The 18,898-nt window shown below is 55.7% G+C and overlaps 4 protein-coding genes across 4 annotated transcripts; 3 read left to right on the forward strand and 1 right to left on the reverse strand.

The window, feature by feature from the left end:
* Positions 1-1,272: 1,272 nt before the first annotated feature.
* BDP81DRAFT_453604 (uncharacterized protein) lies at positions 1,273-10,432 on the forward strand (the record flags this gene model as incomplete). Its single annotated transcript, XM_060592848.1, has 2 exons — positions 1,273-1,719; positions 1,781-10,432. The coding sequence occupies 2 exons, from the start codon at positions 1,273-1,275 to the stop codon at positions 10,430-10,432; spliced, it is 9,099 nt and encodes a 3,032-aa protein (XP_060440412.1).
* A 71-nt stretch (positions 10,433-10,503) lies between these two features.
* On the forward strand, positions 10,504-10,971 carry BDP81DRAFT_437588 (uncharacterized protein). Its single transcript, XM_060591240.1, has one exon. It carries the CDS (start codon positions 10,514-10,516, stop codon positions 10,871-10,873), a length of 360 nt encoding a protein of 119 aa, XP_060440413.1. The 5' UTR covers positions 10,504-10,513; the 3' UTR covers positions 10,874-10,971.
* A 1,513-nt stretch (positions 10,972-12,484) lies between these two features.
* BDP81DRAFT_484259 (fungal-specific transcription factor domain-containing protein) lies at positions 12,485-14,533 on the forward strand (the record flags this gene model as incomplete). The annotated part of the gene is made up of 7 exons (XM_060595097.1): positions 12,485-12,489; positions 12,532-12,709; positions 12,767-12,847; positions 12,904-13,505; positions 13,567-13,749; positions 13,819-14,184; positions 14,238-14,533. 7 exons carry the CDS (start codon positions 12,485-12,487, stop codon positions 14,305-14,307), a joined length of 1,485 nt encoding a protein of 494 aa, XP_060440414.1. The 3' UTR covers positions 14,308-14,533.
* Positions 14,534-15,393: 860 nt separating this feature from the next.
* BDP81DRAFT_398511 (ClpP/crotonase-like domain-containing protein) lies at positions 15,394-16,138 on the reverse strand (the record flags this gene model as incomplete). Its single annotated transcript, XM_060588470.1, has 2 exons — positions 15,394-15,655; positions 15,804-16,138. 2 exons carry the CDS (start codon positions 16,136-16,138, stop codon positions 15,394-15,396), a joined length of 597 nt encoding a protein of 198 aa, XP_060440415.1.
* Positions 16,139-18,898: the final 2,760 nt, after the last annotated feature.

An 18,898-nucleotide genomic window follows, 5' to 3' on the forward strand; every position in this document is an offset into this window, starting at 1 on the left:
ATGTGGCTTGAGTCCCTCCATTCCTCGTTGAATTTCACGCTTCAACCACGGGGATCAAGAACCAAATAGACTCCTGTGGCCGGGTAGTATCCGACTTCATCCTTCAATTTGACAACTTGTCCTCCCCTTCCGAACCCGGTGCGAGTCCTGAAACTGCCCAAATGCATCACAATACCGGCCATTTCCAGCGAATTCATGCGGCCAAGCGGTTTGCAGCGTTTGCTAGACGCCGGGCTCCACGTCAGTGCTAATCTTGGAGCGACACTCAGAACTCTCAATGCCCCTTCGCTGCCGGGCGCATGAATGATGCTCGTTTCTAACAGGGAACGCCTGTCCACCAACATCGACTCCATCGCCAACGCACACCACGTCGACTATTGTCGACGACCAAAGCACCAAAGCCCAAGATGGGTCCTATTTCTTCTCTCTCCCAATGGCCAAGTTGTCGTGGCACAACATCAGACGCAGGAACACGGAGACCCTTGGATGAAGCCCCCCGAAAACTCTCGCCCGAGGCAAGGAGGATGCTGTCGATATTTGACAGCTGTCACCAGGTTGCCCGGCGACAGGGCGAAAGTTGCCCACAGGACAAGTTGTCTACTTTGTTCTCAATCCGCCCTCGATGGCGGTGCGATTTCGCGATGACCGGTTGCTGGGCGCGGCCCCGTTGAGAAGTCTTGACTCGGCCATGGCACCCTCGCAGCACCCCTAGTTAACATCACCATCTGTACCATAGTATATCGATGTCATGCGTTGTGAGGCGGACGGGGTCCACCTTGGCGCGCTCAGGGACATCGGATGGGAGTCCGCCGTGATATCTCACCAATCATGGAGCGGAAGCACGCGGAGGCACAGAGCATTTCCTCTCAATATCGGGGGTTCGGCCGACTAGGGGGGACAAGGCCAGGCCCTGGACGAAAGCACTTGCATGATCGCTGGTAGGAACATCACACAGAGCCGGGGTTTCCTGCCTTATCGCTTGGCTGGAACTGTATTGTCTGCTTGTTATTCTTTGGTGGTTGAGTCGAAGGGGTGGGTGGTATATATCGTAAACTGGGTGGCCACCCCGCAAGAGCCGAGGATGTTTCGAACGCTCAGTCAACGTCAGAGTAAAGTCAAATTCACAAAACCTCACGATACTTGCTTTCCCACGCAGAAATTCTGGGACTGCCCGAATCCCACGAAAACACCGATTAATCACAACACCCTACTCATCATCTTGTCATAGAGAGAATCGACTCTCTCTCGAACCCCGATTCGATGACAGCCAAGATGGACGTTGCCACGCTCGTGGCGCAGATGAACGAGGCCCTCGCGTCGATCCACTCGACGATTGAGGGTCTGTCGACATCTGCAGCCGAGAGCGACACAAAGCTCGACGAGCTCGAGCAGAAGCGTGACATGACGATCGCAGAGCTGAAGGCGGCCTACGAAAAAGAGCGAGAAGAGCTCGCGGCCGCGCACCAGAAGGAGCTGGAAGACATTGCCGAGCAAAGGCGAAAAGAAGATGAAGAGCGAGAAGCCCGTCGCCGGCGGGAAGACGAGGAACTCGCAGCCCGCAAGGCCAAGGAGGACGAAGAGAAGCAAGGCACTTTTGATACCACTACCCGTAATGTCGAAGACGAGATAGACGACCTCATGGACAGCATTGAGGAAGAGACGGCCAAGACGATTTCAGAGGGCGAAGCGAAATTGGCAGAACTTGAGGCCAAGAGAACGGTAAGCAGGGCTGATAGACGTCCCGAAATCTGGCAGCATCATCTAACATCATCCGTCCCAGGAACTCAACCGCATGATCGAGGAGCAGATGAAGGCCGCGGTGCCTCCGGTCCCAACGCGAAAACGTGCGAGAACAGGGCGGCGATCAGGCACCGTCCCATCCGCGGAACCGTCTCCATTACCTCCGCCCGAAACCCCCGCCGAACCAGCCGCAGGGGACAAAAGCATAGACGAGGAGAAGCCCGCCGAGAACGGTGCCGTGCCCGAAGAGAAGGCCGAGGCGCCGGCCGAGGAAGACAAAACCCCCGAAGGTGATAATTCCCAGCCACAAACCGAAGAACCAGTGGCTGAAAAGAGCTTGGAGGAGACCACTAGCACCGAGAAGGAGGCGGCACCGGCTCCCGAAGCCGAGGCTGAGGTTGAGGCCGAGAAGGCTCCCGAGGAGGAGCCTGTCGCTGAGGAGGCCGCACCGGAAGAGGCTCCCGAGCCCGCGCCCACGGAAGACAATAAGGAAGAGCCCGCTGTTCCCGAGGAAAGCCAAGAAAGCGCCCCGATTGATGAAGAGGAAGCTTCTGCTGAGCCTTCCGCTGAAGCCCGAGATGCCGCTGCCGACGACGAGAAGCATGATGCGGTTGAGGTCAGGGGCCTGGCTGTGGAGACTCCGGAGACAGCGCCTGTCAAAGACGCTCCTGTCGCCGAGGAGCCTTCTACCGAAGAGCCGGCAACAGAGGAGCCGGCAACAGAGGAGACTGCGGCAGCTGAGGAGACCGCAACGGCAGATCAAGGCGATGATGCCCCACCACCAGAAGAGTCTACAGAGGAACCTTCCCCCGAAGAAGCTCCCGCTACTGAAGAAGTCCCCATCGCCGAGGGCGCTCCCGCCGCTGAAGAGCCTGCAACAGGGGAGCCTGCAGTGGAAGAGACTCCCGCTGAAGACGCATCTGCGACCGACAAGGAAGCCCCCGTAGAGGCGGCCGTGGAAGAGGTTACTGTGGCAGAGGAAGCGCCTGCTGCCGAAGAATCCGCAGCAGAGGAAGCCCCGGCAGAAGAAGTCCCGGCAGAAGAAGTCCCGGCAGAAGAAGTTCCGGCAGAGGAAGCTCCGGCAGAAGAGGTTGCGAGCACCAAGGAGCTAGCAGCCGAGGAGCCTCCTGCTGATGATCTACCTCATGATGATGCACCCGCTCCCGAGGAGGCTCCAGCTGAAGACACCCCAGCCGTGGAAGCACCCACAGAGCAGACAGCTGCGGTTGAGGAAACCCCCACTGTCGAGGAATCCACTGTCGAAGAAAATCAACCAGCTGCAGAAGCTTCAGCCGAGGAAGCCCCCAAGGAGGTTGTCACCGCTGACGAGGCTGCTCCCGAACCCATCGAGGAAGTTTCTGATGAAGCCCAACCGACGTCGGAAACTCCAGAAGAGGATGCTTCCAAGGAGGGGCCTGTCGCCGAAGATGCACCTGCTGAAGATGCACCTTCTGAAGAGGCTATCGCTGAAGAAGCTATCGCCGAAGAAGCTACGCCGACAGCCGACCCCGAGGATTCTGCCCCAGCGGAGGAGGCCAAGACGTCCGAAGAGAGTGCCCCTGCTGAGGACCCTGTGGCATCTGAGACCGATGTTCCCAGCCAAGACGATGCACCTGCCGAGACCGTTCAACTCACCGAGGAAGCGACCGAAAACGCTGAGGAGGAGGCGACACCAGCCGAGGCTGCCTCCCACGAGCCAGCACCTGAAGCAAGTGAAGATGCGGCTAAGGCCGAAGAAGTTGTTGCAAAGGACGCCCCAGTTGATGAAGCCGCACCTGAAGCGGCCCCAGAAGTTGCGGAAGATGATACCCCGAAGCAAGCAGACGAGGAGCCTGAAGATACTAGTGCCGAGGAAGTTTCTCAAGAGAGATCGCTGCCTGAGATCTCGATGAAGGCTGTCGAAGATGAGCCCGCCGCGGGGGAGGCTCCAGTCGCAGACAACAGCGACCCTGTCGAAGAGGAGGCTGCACCAGCGGCGGACCAGGCCGATGAGGATGTGTCTCCTGATGCAGCAAAGGACCGGGACCTGCCGGAGGTCGAAACCAAGGCTGTTGACGTAGAGCCAATCCAAAAAGAGTCAGCATCTCAAGAGGAGGATGCGCCGGCTCAAGCTGAGAAGGCGGCTTCTGATGAAGATCCAGCTGCCGATGAAGCCGTCTCATCAGAGGATGCTAAGCCTGTCGAAGCTGCATCCACATCCGCAGAAGATGCTGCGACCGAGCCGGCGGAGTCAAGCGAAGAACCCCATGAGGATACCGCTGCTACCGAGGACGCCAAGGACCCGGGAACGCCTCTTGATTTAGCACCAGCAGAAGAAGAAGCCCATGCTCAAGATGAGGTAGCTGCTGCAGACATTGAAGCACCGGATGCCACTCTGGCTGAAGATGAGACTTCTACCATTGAGAAGTCTGCTCTTGAAGAAGAGGCGCCGGCAGCGGATGATGCTCCTAGCCAGGATGAGGTTCCTAGCTCAGAGGAAATCGAGCCTGAGCATGCACTACCTACCGAGGAGACACCTGCCGATGAGGCTTCTTCTGAAGCAGTTCATGTCGAATCAGAGGACCCAGCGGAAGACAAGCCCGAGCCAAATACTGATGCGCCTGCCCCAGAGCAAGCTGCCGACGAGGAGACGGCCGATGCAGCGACTGTCGAGCCGGCCGCTGATGAGTCGGCTGTTGATGAGCCGGCTGTTGATCAGAACGTCGCTGAGGAGAACGTCGCGGAGGCAGCTGCCTCGGATGACGCCGAGGTCGCGAAGGATGTGACTCCCACTGAGGAAGCGGATTTAGATCAAGCCGTGCCCGAAGCAGCATCAGCTGAAGAACAACCAGCAGCTGAATCGGAAGAGCCTGCAGTCCAAGATGCTGCAGCTGATGCTGATGAAGCTGCGGTTGAGGAAGATGGAGAGACCGCCCGTGCCGCCCCGGAAGACGAACCTAGCAAGGAGACTGTCACAGCCGAAGAAGAGGCACCCGCGGAAGAGCCAAGCACCGAAGCACCAGCTACCGGAGAGGTCGAAGCCCAGGATGCCAGCGAGGAGCAAGCCGATGCTATCCAAACCCAGGACACCGATGCAATGGCAACCAAGGAGATTGATGAGCCTGCAGCATCCCCCAAGGAGGACACTGTCCAAGCTCAGCCTGACCCTGAAGAGACAGAAGCCGAAGTCAGTGAAGCACCCCCGACAACCCAAGAGGAGGAAGAGCCCGAGCCAACCACTGCCAGCAAAGATCTTGACGATGGAGATTCCGAATACCGGGACGCTTCACATCCGCCAGAAGAACAACTCACTGGTGGTGTCGTTGACACAGCTAAGGACGATTCCACTGCTGGGCCTTCTGACGTCGCCGCCGACGCCCCTACCGATTCTGGCTTGACGGAAGCCGCTGCTGAGCCTGAGGGTCATGTCGAAGATGAAAAGGTCGAGGTTGCCCCGGCTCCAGCTGAGCATGGCGCAGACGCAGAGGGTCTTGCAGTTTCTGCAGCTCCTGCGGATGAGTCTGTCGCTATCGAGGCAGATGACTCTGTTGTTAGCGATGCCCATGCCGATACCGAAGAACCTCAGCCCTCTACTGTTGACGCTGACAAGGAGGAGGCAGAGCACGCCGACGCTACTCTTTCATCGACCGAGGAGGTAGCTGCTCATGCGGATAGCTTCGAACCTGTTGAAGACAAAGCGAATGCAGACGCGAGCGAGGAAACACCCACAGCAGACGTACCGGATCAGCATGAGACTGTAGAAGAGACTCCCGCCATCTCGGGTGATCTTGGACACGACGAGGGGAACAAGGATCTGGAGGACGCGCAAGTCGTCGACAGCCAGGCAGATGCCGCACCAGAGACACTCGCCCACGGAGATGGAGACGAAGTGGACGTTCACGAGCGTAGCGTCTCTCTCGATGAGCCTGAATCACCGCCAGCCGAGGTCCATGATGTCAGTCAATCCGAAGACCATCGCGGTCACGACGACGAGGATGCAGCAATGAAGGCTCCACCTGGTCGCGAAGTTGACGTGGAAAACGATGCCCCTCAGCATGACTCCGACCATGGTGAATTTGAAGTTGTCGAGGCGCCCCATGATGACGCTGCTTCCGATGAGGTTGATCAATCTCATGGGCCCGACCTTTCCGTCATCACGGAGCACACTGAGCCTGCTGCATCCGCAGCTGGCGACTTCTCTGGTCCAGCGGCAAAGGCCGAGGATGACCTCCATCCTGTGTCTCTCAGCCGGAATGTGTCTGAAGCGCCGGACGCAGCTATCGAGAGTTATTACGTGACCGAGCCCACGGGCATGGCTACGGACGACAGCTACGTGCAAGATCAACAACAAGAGAGCTTCACGCCCAGTCATACCTTTGTTGATGGTCACTTTGACACCAGACAGGTTCACTTCAATGAAGAGGAAGACGACGACGACTCCTCTCCAGTTCTTAGTGTCAGGGATGATGATAGCGACGCCGATGAGCCCGCAGAGACCTCTTACAACCCATTCACCAGGGCCAGAGCCGGTTCTACAGCCCACGCGCAGCCGACATTCCATTCACAGGACATGCCGTACAATCCTTTCGCTTTGCAGACGGTCATCGAGGAAGAACCACCCCGGGAGACGACCAACCCTTTTGCGAGAAGCCCAAGCAGAGAGCCTCAAGAGGACTCAACTAACCCGTTTGCACGTAACACGCCTAGTGCTGCAGACTTCCTCCGTTCCGCCAGCGCTCTAAGCAACCACCAGCCTTCTTCTCCCGAAGAGACGTTTGCTCGGTCTCCGAGTGCTCAAGGATTTCGCCGTGATAGCGTGAGCTCCAACAACCCATTCGCTAGAAGCACGACTCCTGTCGATCGAAGCTTTTCACCGGCCCTAAGTACTCCTGGACGACAACGTGCACCTAGCAACCCGTTCGCTCGGAGCACCACACCGCAGGAGAGCTACCCACTAGCAGAAGAGAGCGACTCCGAAGATGAAGAGGCCATGATGGCGGCAGAGTCCGCGTACAAGAACCTGTTCCCTGTCAACCAGTCGCCCGAGACTGCGAATGATGGCTTCGTGTCCGCCGCTCAGTCAATCGAACGCCGCCAGCCTACGCCGCAGGTCCCTGAGTCGATATACAACAACCCCTTCGCCAGAAGCACTGCATCTGACCAGAGCTTCCTGCCCACCGCAAGTACTTTGGGACAAGCCCAACCAGATGCCTCGTACAACCCATTCGGGGCAAGGAGTAGCACTGTTGGTGGCGATGTCGATGAGTCCATGTTCGACCAAGGTTATCATTCTGCCGTTGGAGGGCACGAGTTTGCGGGTGAAGGTGTGATGGATTCTTCCCAGCAGTTTGTTCAAGACAACAGCGCATTGTCTGCGAGGCACCTTGCTCCGGTCACTTTGGATAGCATCCAAGAGCGATACAATAGTGAACTGGAGGATATGGATTCCGACTCTGAGGAGCCCGAGAGTCTCACCACCTCCCAGCAGCTGCCGGCTTCGCAACAGCGAGCTCCTCCTCCTCTGCCAAGCATTGCAGAGCGGTCCCGTCAAGGGTTCGACGACTCTTCTGAAGAAGAGGAGGACTGGGATGCTCGTGCTCCTCAGCCCAGCCAGATCAATACTTTGTTGACATCTTCACCGTACAGATCGAGCCCCCCTCCCCCTCCCCCTCCCCCTCCGCGTGTTTCTAGTTCCCAGGGCCGCTATGAACAAAAAGTCGAAGACTCATCCGAGGATGACGGCGACATCTTTCACGCACAATCGCCAGCACAGCCAAACCCACTCTCATCATCGCAGTATAGGGCAACTCCTCCACCACCTCCTCCGCCACGCGCGCAAAGTTCACAGGGTCACTACGCTCAACAACCACTGGAAGACTCATCGGAAGAGGAGCAAGCCGACTGGGACGACGCCTTCGAGCCCGCGCAGCCTAGCACATTCCCGACCTCGCAGTTTGGATCTACGCCCCCGAGTCCACCTCCGATTCCACCACCCCGTGCCCCCAGTTCCCTGTCACAGAGCCACTACAACGTTGAGGACTCGGACGAGGAAGACCAAGGTGTCTTGCGCTCTGCCGCTGCCCAATCCAATCTTCTTCCCAGTGCGCTGTCACCGTCTGGATATCGGGCGACTCCGCCGCCACCACCACCGCCGCGTGCCCCCAGCTCTCAAGGCTTCTATCATCAAGAGCAAGCGGACTCAAGTGAGGACGAACACCCCTTCAGCCACGACATTGCTCGACCTGGTCAGTTCCCCATTTCATCATCATCTCAATTCAGGGCCACACCGCCCCCACCCCCGCCTCCGCGGGTATCAAGCTCGCAAGGTCAATACCGCCAGGAGATTGAGGATTCCAGTGACGAACAGGAGGAGGACGCCTGGGCCGTTCGGCCTAGCCAGATACCAAATCTATCGACGTCGCAGTTCAGGGCGACCCCGCCGCTGCCTCCGCCTCCGCGCGCCCCCAGCGCACTGGATCGTTACCGTCAAGAAGTTGAAGACTCCGACAGCGAGGAGAATGAGGAGGCATGGGAAGCTAATCGATATGGCCAGACAACGAGCATGATGGGAGCAAGCAACCTGATGGGGACCAACCTGATGGGGACCAACCAGATGGGAGTCGACTCGACGAGATCAGCAAGCTCGCTGGGCGCGAGTCCGATGAGAGCCGCCAGCCCACTGCAATCGACGAGTCCGTTGTCGATCAACCCGATGAGGGCACCCAGTCCCTTGGCATCGACAAGTCCAATGAGGACGGCCAGCCCACTGGCGCAGAGCAACCCGATGGAGTCAGCATTCAGGGAGTCGGTACCGGCAACAAGCAGTCAGGACCTACAAAGTCATCAAAGAGAAGAAGGCGGGGAAGAAAGCGATGATTCATGGGAGAACATTGGTAAGCGCGGCGGTGACGAGATCAGCCCGGTCGACGAGAGGTTCACCACCGCCATGCCTACACCACAACTGCGCGTCGACAGCTACGAGCAGCAGTGGCCGAACGCGAGCAATGACCAGATTTCCACGGCATCGACGTATCTTCAGCCAGCTGGACCAGGAGACTTTACGGATTCTGATTCACAACAGTACGCCACCCCGTTGGCTTCGGCAGGGTTCAGCGCGTCTTCACAGTATACGCAAGGGGCCCTGGGCTCGCCCCGTCACCCAGATTCCATCGGCAACAAGGATGTCTATGATCAGACGTACAACCGAGGAGGCACTAGCTCTCTCTACGGTCAAGCGCACGAGACTTCGCTCGCCGACGAGCTTGCCCAAGACGACGACTCGGATGATGACAGCGAGTATGACCACTCGGAAGCCCCGGCCTTCCTCACCCAGATAAACACTGCCCAACAACAACAGCAACAGCAGCAGCAGCAATCATCAAACGAACCTGTGCTGACGCAAGTCATTGACTCGTTCGACAGCGATGAAGATGACGGCCCCAAGACCGCGGTCATGCAACCGGATGATCACCCGACGCAGTATGCCTCTTCCCGCTTCGGAGCTTCAACATGGCGGGATGAGCTCCGTTCACCCACCGTGTTCGGCGCGACGAGGCACAGCCGCTCGGGGTCTCTCTTGAGGGAGGAGGTGCAGAAGTCGCTTCATCAAGAGGCCACTGCTGGCTACTCGTCTCCTCTACGGTCCGCTTACGAGCCTGACACTCGCGTTGAGGACTCGTACGGAGGAGAGCAGGTTCAGATGCATAGCCAGGACTTTTACGGACAGCAACCAGTCGAGACTTACGCGCAAGACCCTTATGCCCATCAGCAGTACGGTCAATCGCAGTTTGGACAAGACCAGTTCGAGGCGCAACCTTACGGACAAGCATATCCCCAGCCACCATATGGACAAGCGACTTCGTGGCAGCCCGAGGTACAGGTTTCCGAGGTACAGGCGGAAGAGGAGCATGAGCAGACAACTCCGCAGTTGGCACCACAGCAAAGTGAGCAAGCACCGGACATCAGCCCCTTAGCATTGCGTCAGGAGGAGTCACCGGCGACGCCCTCGTCGTCGCAGGGGACACCCTCTCGTGGACTTGCGTTCAGCAGGCACAATCCTGACCGACCGCAGACTCCGCCTACTATGCAAGCCGAAGGGGATTTTGATCCCGAGCTCATGGTCCCGCGCGATGTGACCAACGTCCCCTGGCACGCCCGGGCCGACTCGGTGCCTCACTCGATGCGAAGCCAGAGCACACTCGACTCTGTCGCGTCATCGCCGATTCATTCGGCGTTGCACGCTGACAAGCACGAGCCGGTGATTCGGGACTCGTGGCCGGCTTCCGTCCATCACCTGAACTTGACGAGGCCACGCAATGACTCTTCGCTCACTGACCGCGAAGAATATGATCCATTCAGAGATGGTGAAGACGCCGCAAAGGCAGCTCGTGGACCCTCGGGTTCCGTGGGCTCTAGTTCAGACAGCCCTCCGCGGAACGCGGCCACGAACAACTCACCTGGAAGTCTGATCAGTAGAATGCGCGGCATCTTCGAGAACAACCAAGCCAAGCAAGAGCCGGCCAGCCCGGTCCGATCACGGCCGGTGTCGGGTGTGTTTCACTCCGTCCGGCGCAGCAAGCCCGGCGGCGGCGGCGACGACGTCGAGGACCGGGGATACGAGCGCAAAGCAGGGTTTCTCAACGAAGCCGAAGACGAGGTTGACGAGCAGAGCGCACTCCTACGAAGCTCTGCTGGCGGGTTGGAGGCAAATTGACCACGCTCGGGCGGAGCGGGGCTCAGAGTCGTGAGGGTGAAGCGGGACGCCGAGTACGATGGGCTAGAAGAGGATGACGAGATGGTCGACCGGCATCGTCCGAAGCGCCGCAAGTATCGGAAAGACCCGAGCGGCTTGCGGGTGCCGGTCCCTTGGAACCCCAAAGAGAAAGAAATCGGCGGCCCCGTGGAGCCCTCTGGCGAGAGCGTGTTTCGTCTGGCGTGGTTGTTTGTCGAGGGGTGGAGACAGAAACTCCGGAAGGCCGGGGATATGGTTGAGAAGACGCGGTGGGAGTGGGAGCTTGACGGGACTGCTACTGCCTGTACGCATAGTCGCGCGTCAAGTTTGACGTTTGGTATTATGATTTCGGACGCTCGTTTGCGCGTGCCGGAGGAGTTGGGAAACAAGAGGAAGCAGAGGAAATCGGTGCATTGGGCGTAGGACACACACGATGGGACATGATATTACGACTAATGGGTTACGGATACGGTTATGGACATGGCTTACGGTTATAGAGGATAATGAAATAATGATTTGACGTTTTGGAACATTTGCTGAACCTTTGGAACACAACGGCGACTTTGTATTTCTTCGTGACTTGCAACTCAACTTCAACTCAACTTCCCCAGGGAAATGCGGTGGTACAAAGTTTGAGAACGCGTCCAGGATCAACGCCCTAACCGTTCCCATCAGAGTCTTTGCCAAGGTCGCAACCGGCAGTTCAAAGTCGTCCTCGGACCATCTTTCTCCCCGCATTCTACATGGTAAAATCGACGATGAGGGAGCGCATCAACACTGTGTGTGACTGAACACACAAAGTGAACAGCTCCGTCAACCCCAATTCTTCTCACATGCCACTTGCAATATTACCTAAGCGACATCCTCGGTCGACTGACTAGCACAAGCATGTTTGTTCACTTACAGATGTTGAGCTCCTGTTGACCTCCCACCCATCAACAAGAGCATCCGTCCAGTCCCCTCCACAGAAGCTTACCTTGCTTTGGACAAGTGACTGGTCCCAATGGAAATGGGGACAACCTGACTTTTGTTAATTAGGATGCATGAAGGGCACAGCACCCATCTCACCTGATGATAACGATAACGTTTCTCACTCTACACCTTTAACCCCAGCGAAAGCCGCAAGCAAGGTACTCGACATGTTTCTACAGCATAATGACTCTGCTGTCGTGGCCACCACTACGGGTTCCTCCCCTCCCTCTGCCGCAGCGGTGCGAACCTTCAAGCGTGCTGCCGTAGCGTGCAAGGCTTGCAATCTGCGCAAGGTAAGATGCATAGTCACGTTATCTGGCCCTCCCTGCGCCAATTGCTCCGTGGACGGGATTACATGCGAGGTCCTGAGTCGTAAACGACGTCGGTGAGTTTCCTCGCTACTGGTTTCTGTGGTAGTATCCATATCCAGCTGTAGCGAGTTGTCCTGACAAAGGCAGCAACTCGGATCAACTCCCCATGAACCCATCCCTAGGCGGAGGTGGGGAGAACACGTTGATCGTCATCCCACAAAGAGCACAACCCAGAAGACGACTCTTGGAACCCCAGACTCCAGGGCCGTCTTCGGGCACGCTAGAAAATGAAGAGGCTGTTGAGTCGCGGGACGACCGCGTCACGTCCGCGCCGCCCGAAGATCACCGGCGCACCGCCAAGGTCAACGGCGGCCCGAGGTCGTCGATGTCCCCACGCGCAGCCGAGACACGATCGGTTGGTGGTGGGCCATCCGCGCCAACCACTCGGCCTTATGATGCCGTGCGGGCTCTGCTTCCTCCCAAAACTCATCGGCCTCCGGATCCATCCCACGCGACTGAGGATAGCTCCGCGTATGCTGAGACGTTGGAAGGTGGTAGGAATCGCGAGGATGGATGTGTCCCGTTCTATCCAGGTAAGACTACCATCCTGGTCCCATGATGCATGAAGCATGGCTTCAAGATAGGTCTCTACTCACACTGAGTCTGTCTAGGAGATCAACGTGGTCCTGCGTTCTTGATCGATATCTGTGAACCCAACAGGTCATCGAAAGACAACCACTTCCTAGTCCCGATGCCGTCAATCAAGGCCCTTTCACCGGAAGATGTCAATTATCTCAGGATGAAAGGCGCTTTCACGCTTCCCCCGCCTCATGTCCGCGAGGCAATGATACGGTGCTACTTCCACTATGTACACCCATTTGCGCCAGTCCTAGATGCAAGCGAGTTCATCACCGAGTATGAGAAGGGTAGGAAAAGCCTGCTGTTGCTCTGGAGCATGTTCATCGCGGCCGCGAGTGTGAGTCACCGAATTGTTTTCCATTCCAGTGCTAGACATAGCTGACTGTCACCACAGTTTGTTGACGACAGCCTCTTGACGGAAGACTTCTTTCCCTCGCGAAGGGCTCTGAAATGGGCCATGTACCAACGAGCCAAGGTAGGTTTCCCCTCCCAATGGTCCGTCGCCAAACACCTAGCTAATGATACCCCCAGGCTTTATACGACGCAGATTATGAGAAAGACAAAGTGACACTCATCCAGTCAGTCTTCCTCATGGGCCACTGGTACAACAGCACAGACGATAGAGCCGGGCCCTGGCACTGGAACGGCATCGCCATCAGCCTCTCCCACACGATCGGCCTTCACCGCCTGCACATGCCCGCAAATCAACAGGCTTCGCAAGGGACCAAGCCATTCTGGAGACGTCTCTGGTGGTCTCTCTACTCCCGCGACGTGTGGCTTTCCCTGGGACTCGGCAGACCGATGCGAATAGCCCTCGATGACTTTGATACGACAATGCCGGTCGCTAGCGATGCCGACGTCCTGGCGCCTGAGGTCAAGGGCCAACTTGGCCGGAAGTATCTTCCTGAAGAGATGCAGTTTCTCTTTGATACCTGGCTGGCCTTTATCGGGTTGAGTGTCGCCCTTAGTAATGTTCTTGCGATGAATTATCGGGCCAAGGGGGTTAAGCCATCACGGATGGAGATTGAGCATAGCGAAAATCAAATCCGAGGATTCCAGTACAGGGTGCCTGAAGCTGGAAGTCACAGTCGAGTCGTCGCGTCGCATATCTACCAGTTCAAGCTTTACTTCGAGTAAGTGCACTGCGCATCAGTCCATGAGATTGAAAGAGGGCAGTCATCTAACACATGTCAGAACATCAATCATCGTGCTTTATCGGCCTTTCATACTTGATACCCCAAGAGAGGTCCCGGCAGCAGACCAAGGAAGCTGGAGAACGTTTGCATGCCAAAAGACGAGGACTGCCGCGTCCAACGCAAGCGCAGCGATGAACTCGATGATGGCAGAAGACCTGATCCGACTATGTCACACAATCACGTATGCACCTTGACCTTTGCAATGATGCAAACCAAATCCGAGTCTCAGGTTCACTAACCATCTTTCCAGAGTCATCGCCCTAGTCCCGCCAATGCAAATCCATCTCTTCGAATCAACCTCGTCAAAACAAATGGCACGCCAGATGGGCAGACACAACCTCGCCCTCTGCATGGTCGCCATGGACGAGATGCGCAAGTCCTACATCTCGGCGGACGCGTCATACAAGCTCTTTGAAACGGCCATCAACAAGGTGGACAACGCGCCGCCTCACGAGCAGCATCAGCCTTCTCCGGCTGCTGCCGCCTTGAGGCCGGATAGGAGCGCGTTCGCAAGCCGGCCTGATGGGTATGGCCTAGGCACCGCGGGCATCATATCGGATATGTGGAGCCCGCTGCCGAACGCATACGCTGATAATGCCTCAATATCGGGAACCCAGTGAGTCTTTGATTGTGCGTATAAACTCGGCCATGGTCTAATACTTTCCGCAGCACCGATTCTTGGCTGGATATCCAGACTATGGACAGGCTATGGACGCTCGACGATTTCAGTCTGCCATGATGCTGCTCAGTCTCTCAGAATAAGCGAGACTCTCACTATTTCAACCGGAAGCATGAGTCAAAATTGCATCATATCCACTACGAATGACACAGGTAGCACCAACTCAGCCTCTCGGGCCAAGAGCTCATCGAACAGACCGAAACTTAGAAGAAGCTTCGTATGCCCTTTCTTGGCCTCTCATCCCGCCGGCCAACGTCATCCAAGGCGTTGGAAATGAGCGACCGGCTTTCGGCCAGATTCGACAAATCCTTAGATCGAAGGACCGATAAGCTCCGGGCTGTGCTACGAAATAGTTGAGGCGCATCGTGTCCGTAGGAAATCCGAGTCCCCGGGCAACGCGTCCGCCCCGAACGGCGCGCCACGACTAAATTTGCCCCACATGTTGCCGAGCCGAGGTACCTCGGCACTTGGGCCCGTTTTGGCGGAAGCACATGCAAGACGGCGGCTCAACAATCTTGAATTGCCCGAGGTATCAAGACGGACTTGAGAGATAGCAAATGTCGTGTGCTATCAGTCCTCAACAGTCGGTAATTACGGATGTCTGCCGAAATGAGTAACTAAAGAATGGAGCGATGGTGAAACAACGTACGATAGTTGCATGTGAGCTTTTGATCCAGTATCGAACTCGACTCGAGGGATAGAATCTAATGGTAAAGCGCTTATCGCATGGTTCGTTGCTTATCATTCATAGTAGCTTCTATGGACTCGGTGATACCTAAATCGAGTCACTTCTACGAACATAGAGACCTGGAATAATCATATTGACGTCTTCGAAGACTCTTCCATGGCGGACAAACTGCCAAACTAGAATACTTGAACAAACCCCAAATGAGTCCTAGTTTTTGCCGAAAAATCTAGAAGCTGCAATCTCTTGAATCCTGATTGGTGCATGTAGAGAATTATAAATATAGCTAGGATAGCGTACGATGCCTTCAACTCTTTGATTTCAACGTCTTTGATTCCCACCAAGGGTAGAATGGCAAAGCGCTCGCATCAAACCCCCCAGAAAACTCTTCCTTTCTCTTCTCCATGAAGCTATTCAACCCTTCCATGTTGTCCTTGGACCCAAAGGAAGTGATGAACATCTTAAGAGTCCAAGTCATGGGTCCCCTCCGGCGTATCAGGGCAATACAGCATCATGTCCCTCATCAACTTAGTACTCGTGATGGATGTATTCTCTGCAATTTCGGTAGCAAGGTCGATGGCATACCTCACAGTTTCCTCGGGAGTAGGTAGCAACTTGGAGAACATCCCACTGACGATGGGATCGGAAGCCGTATAAGTGTTTCCCGTTGTGACAATGTGGTTCGCCTTTGAGAGGCCGACGAGCTTCGGGAGGTAAAAGGCACTGACGGACTCCATCGTTAATCCGCGTCGTGCAAAAGGTAAGTTGATCTTGGCATCTTGCCAAGCGACTCGGATTGCGGCAGACAAGATGGAGGTAGCTCCGAAACCTGCCGCGCCTCCATTGACGGCAACGGTGGTTGGGGACTCACGGGTCTTTCCACTGATTCATCGCATCCGGATTTTGTTTGATCTTCATCAAGCCCTCTGGGCCCCCTGAAAGGTCCATTCCCGCACAAAAGGACTTGCCGGCGCCGGTCAACACGACAGCCCTGACGCGGTCATCATTGTCGATGATATTGAATACAGAGAATAACTCTTCGAGGATGTTCCCGTTGACCGCATTGTGTCTTTGTGGACGGTTGAGAGTCACGACGATGACCTTGGTGACGGCTGGAGCATCGCAGGGTACATGGCTGATGACGATGTCTTGGTAATTCAGTGACGAGTACAAGTCAATAATCTGAGGAAGTGGATTATGAGACATTCTGGTATAACCAATGGGCGTTGTCTTTGATATGAATAGGTAGTTCAAAGTTGCTACACGCAGGTTCCGCGTCGTAGTCGATATTGTTTTCGTGCCTTGATATCCTAGCAGTTCGGCCTAGATCAACACAGCAACATCTTCATTGATATAAACACTTCTACTTATAAATCATTGGATCTGTCTAGCACTATTCCATCGTCCGCTAAGGCCTCGGTACTTGAGGCAACGAGACTGTTGTTATTTCTCAGGCAAGCTCCAGAGCTGGGGTACTCCGCAAGCTTGCGACTGTTCTCAAATTATCCTCATTCGAAGTAAGACAAGCGCTTTGATCCGGTGTACTATCGAGGGATGATTTTTCGTTAATTGCTATAGCAAAAAGTGACTGAGCCAACGTTGAAGTCAAGAGACGGGCTACTCCGTCTGATACCAGCCACTCTGGCGTCCAAAGGCCCACATCCAGCCGAGGGTCACTGTTTTCTCTCACCTCAAACGGGACATCCTTCCGTCAGAATAACTTTGTTGCAGACGCCAGGTATCTTCGATTTGCAATGCGGATCCGACATCTATCTTGAGCGGAATTCCGTTGCTGCCAGGTCTCCATGATGGGAAGCGTTGGCTACGTCCAAGGACTGCGCCGTTCGGGTTGTCAACATGAATGGATGTCGGACGGTGTTCCCAACAACTGGCTCATAGATTACTCAACAAACGTGGGTCACTTGGACGTCTTTGAGAACAGCGAAGAGATGGAGATGCTCAAGATGGAGTTTCACAGCGAGATTATTTAACGGAGTCTGGCTCTGAAAGCGCCGACAGACAGACTTTCTGCAAATCGAAATCAGCGACACCTCAGAACCACTGAAATCACGGAGTCAATTGAAAAAGAGTCTCTAGGAGTGCCTAGAAATCTAGCCGTGGCCAATCGTAGATTATGGCGGCTCTTTGGAACCATATGGTCTCTTACGGACAAATAGCGTTCTCGCTCCTTAGCTTCAGGTCGGTTCTGATAGGACTCGCCCTCGCCAATATCAAAAACTGGCACTTCGTCTGTACTGTAAATGCAAATGATAGCTAGCTCTAGCCCGGCTACCATCAGAGTTCCTGCGACTAACTCTCATTTTGCAGATCCGATTCCTACGCGCCTTCATTAGACGTCTAACAGACTCTGCGCCGCCGAAGCACCTAAGCCCGCGATGCCGAAGAAGAGCAAGAACCGAGGGATTGAAAACAAAGATCCGCAAAAGGCTGTCTTTGCATCGTCAATTGCTAGATACGTCTTCAAGAATGGGAGACGGACGGTGCCTCCGGAGCAGGCCTTGTCCAAATGCGGGTTGCTACCGGAGGACGATGCCGAGTCGGCCGAAGTGGAACGGCTGAGGATGAAATGGCTGCCCGTTGCCCAGCTCAAATCCGGTTGGGATTCCGTGCATGGTCTTTTCGAGCCTGGTGAGCTCGCTCTCGGTAGATACACTGACCTCTGGTGGCGATGAGGCAGATTTTCTCAGCTTCGCAGTCAGATCAATAGGTTTAAACTTCAGGAAAGCCTTAGTTTCAACATGGGCGGCAAAAAGATTCCTCGTAAAAGGTCACTGTAGCGGTGTAATTGCGAACTCTCCCGGAGACATCCATAGTTTGGGTTGTGGCTAATTGTCGATCGAGGAGTTTAATTCATGCAGAGTTTGCTTGGATGTTGTCGCACCTGCAATACCAAAACTCCAATTGGCCCAAAGATGATCCAACGAGTTCACCCACCATGGACATGAGACACCCAAAACTTCTCTACCAGGCCCGCGGGAGTTGGGAGCTTGGGTCCAAAGGCGGGCGGTGAATTGTGCTCACATCCCACTTCCTGGCTGCATGGAACTAGCTTCGTGTACGTGTCAGCGCGCCGGATCCTTTCCTGATCTGCGCCGCTGCAGTCCTAAACTCTTGTGCTTCAAGTTCGTACACTGACACGCCAAGAAGGCATTTCCCTGCGTCATTGTGTCTCTGTTCCCCGCAAACAGGCAAGCGAGAACGAACTTACGAGAGGGAATTCATCGTTGCGCGGCGTTATGTTGGCAGTTTGTGGCATTTACGATGAGTCGTTTGTTGACAGATCGAAACTTTCCTCATCTACATTACCCGTACGACGGCCTACGGCTCTCAACGGAAGCCTCACTGGACTCCGAGAGGACTCCATTATCGACGGCGGACGGCGACATGACCGCCGTTCGAACCCGTTGATTACCTTGATCCGGGGTGGGAGGACAAAGGGTTCGGTTTGGCCGACGGAGCGGCATGGGGCAACTCGACGGCCGGCAGCTGGGCTGTGAAAATTCGCCGTGATGACGGCAGTTGTCCATCGCTGCGCCGTAGATGCACGTAGGCGACGGATCTCGGGACTAAACCCCTGGCGGCCTTAGTTTTAGGATCCAACGGGTTGGGACTCTGGGAGGCCTTGGCACGCGGGTGGGTGCCGGTGGGCGGGCATGTTGGTTTCTGGTCAGATTCGAAATGGGAATGGTCTCATGAGTCGGCCCCCTCGGCACCGATCCTATGAGATTCATCTAATCATTAAACGGAGCATTTCAGCAATGAAACACTCTGCAAAAAATGATATGGACCAAGATCGCGGGATGAGGATACCAAATCCGACTCGTTGCATGGGAGTGACAAGAACCCCCTGGCTTCACCGCCCACCAACAAATGCAACACTCCAAAGGCCCCTCCTCGAGTCTCGACTCGTTAGCGAGTAGTCACTGCTTACTTTGCTGGCATTCC

This window comes from Colletotrichum phormii (assembly GCF_030913505.1).
Source record: "Colletotrichum phormii strain CBS 102054 chromosome Unknown BDP81scaffold_24, whole genome shotgun sequence".
Lineage (NCBI taxonomy): Eukaryota > Fungi > Ascomycota > Sordariomycetes > Glomerellales > Glomerellaceae > Colletotrichum > Colletotrichum phormii.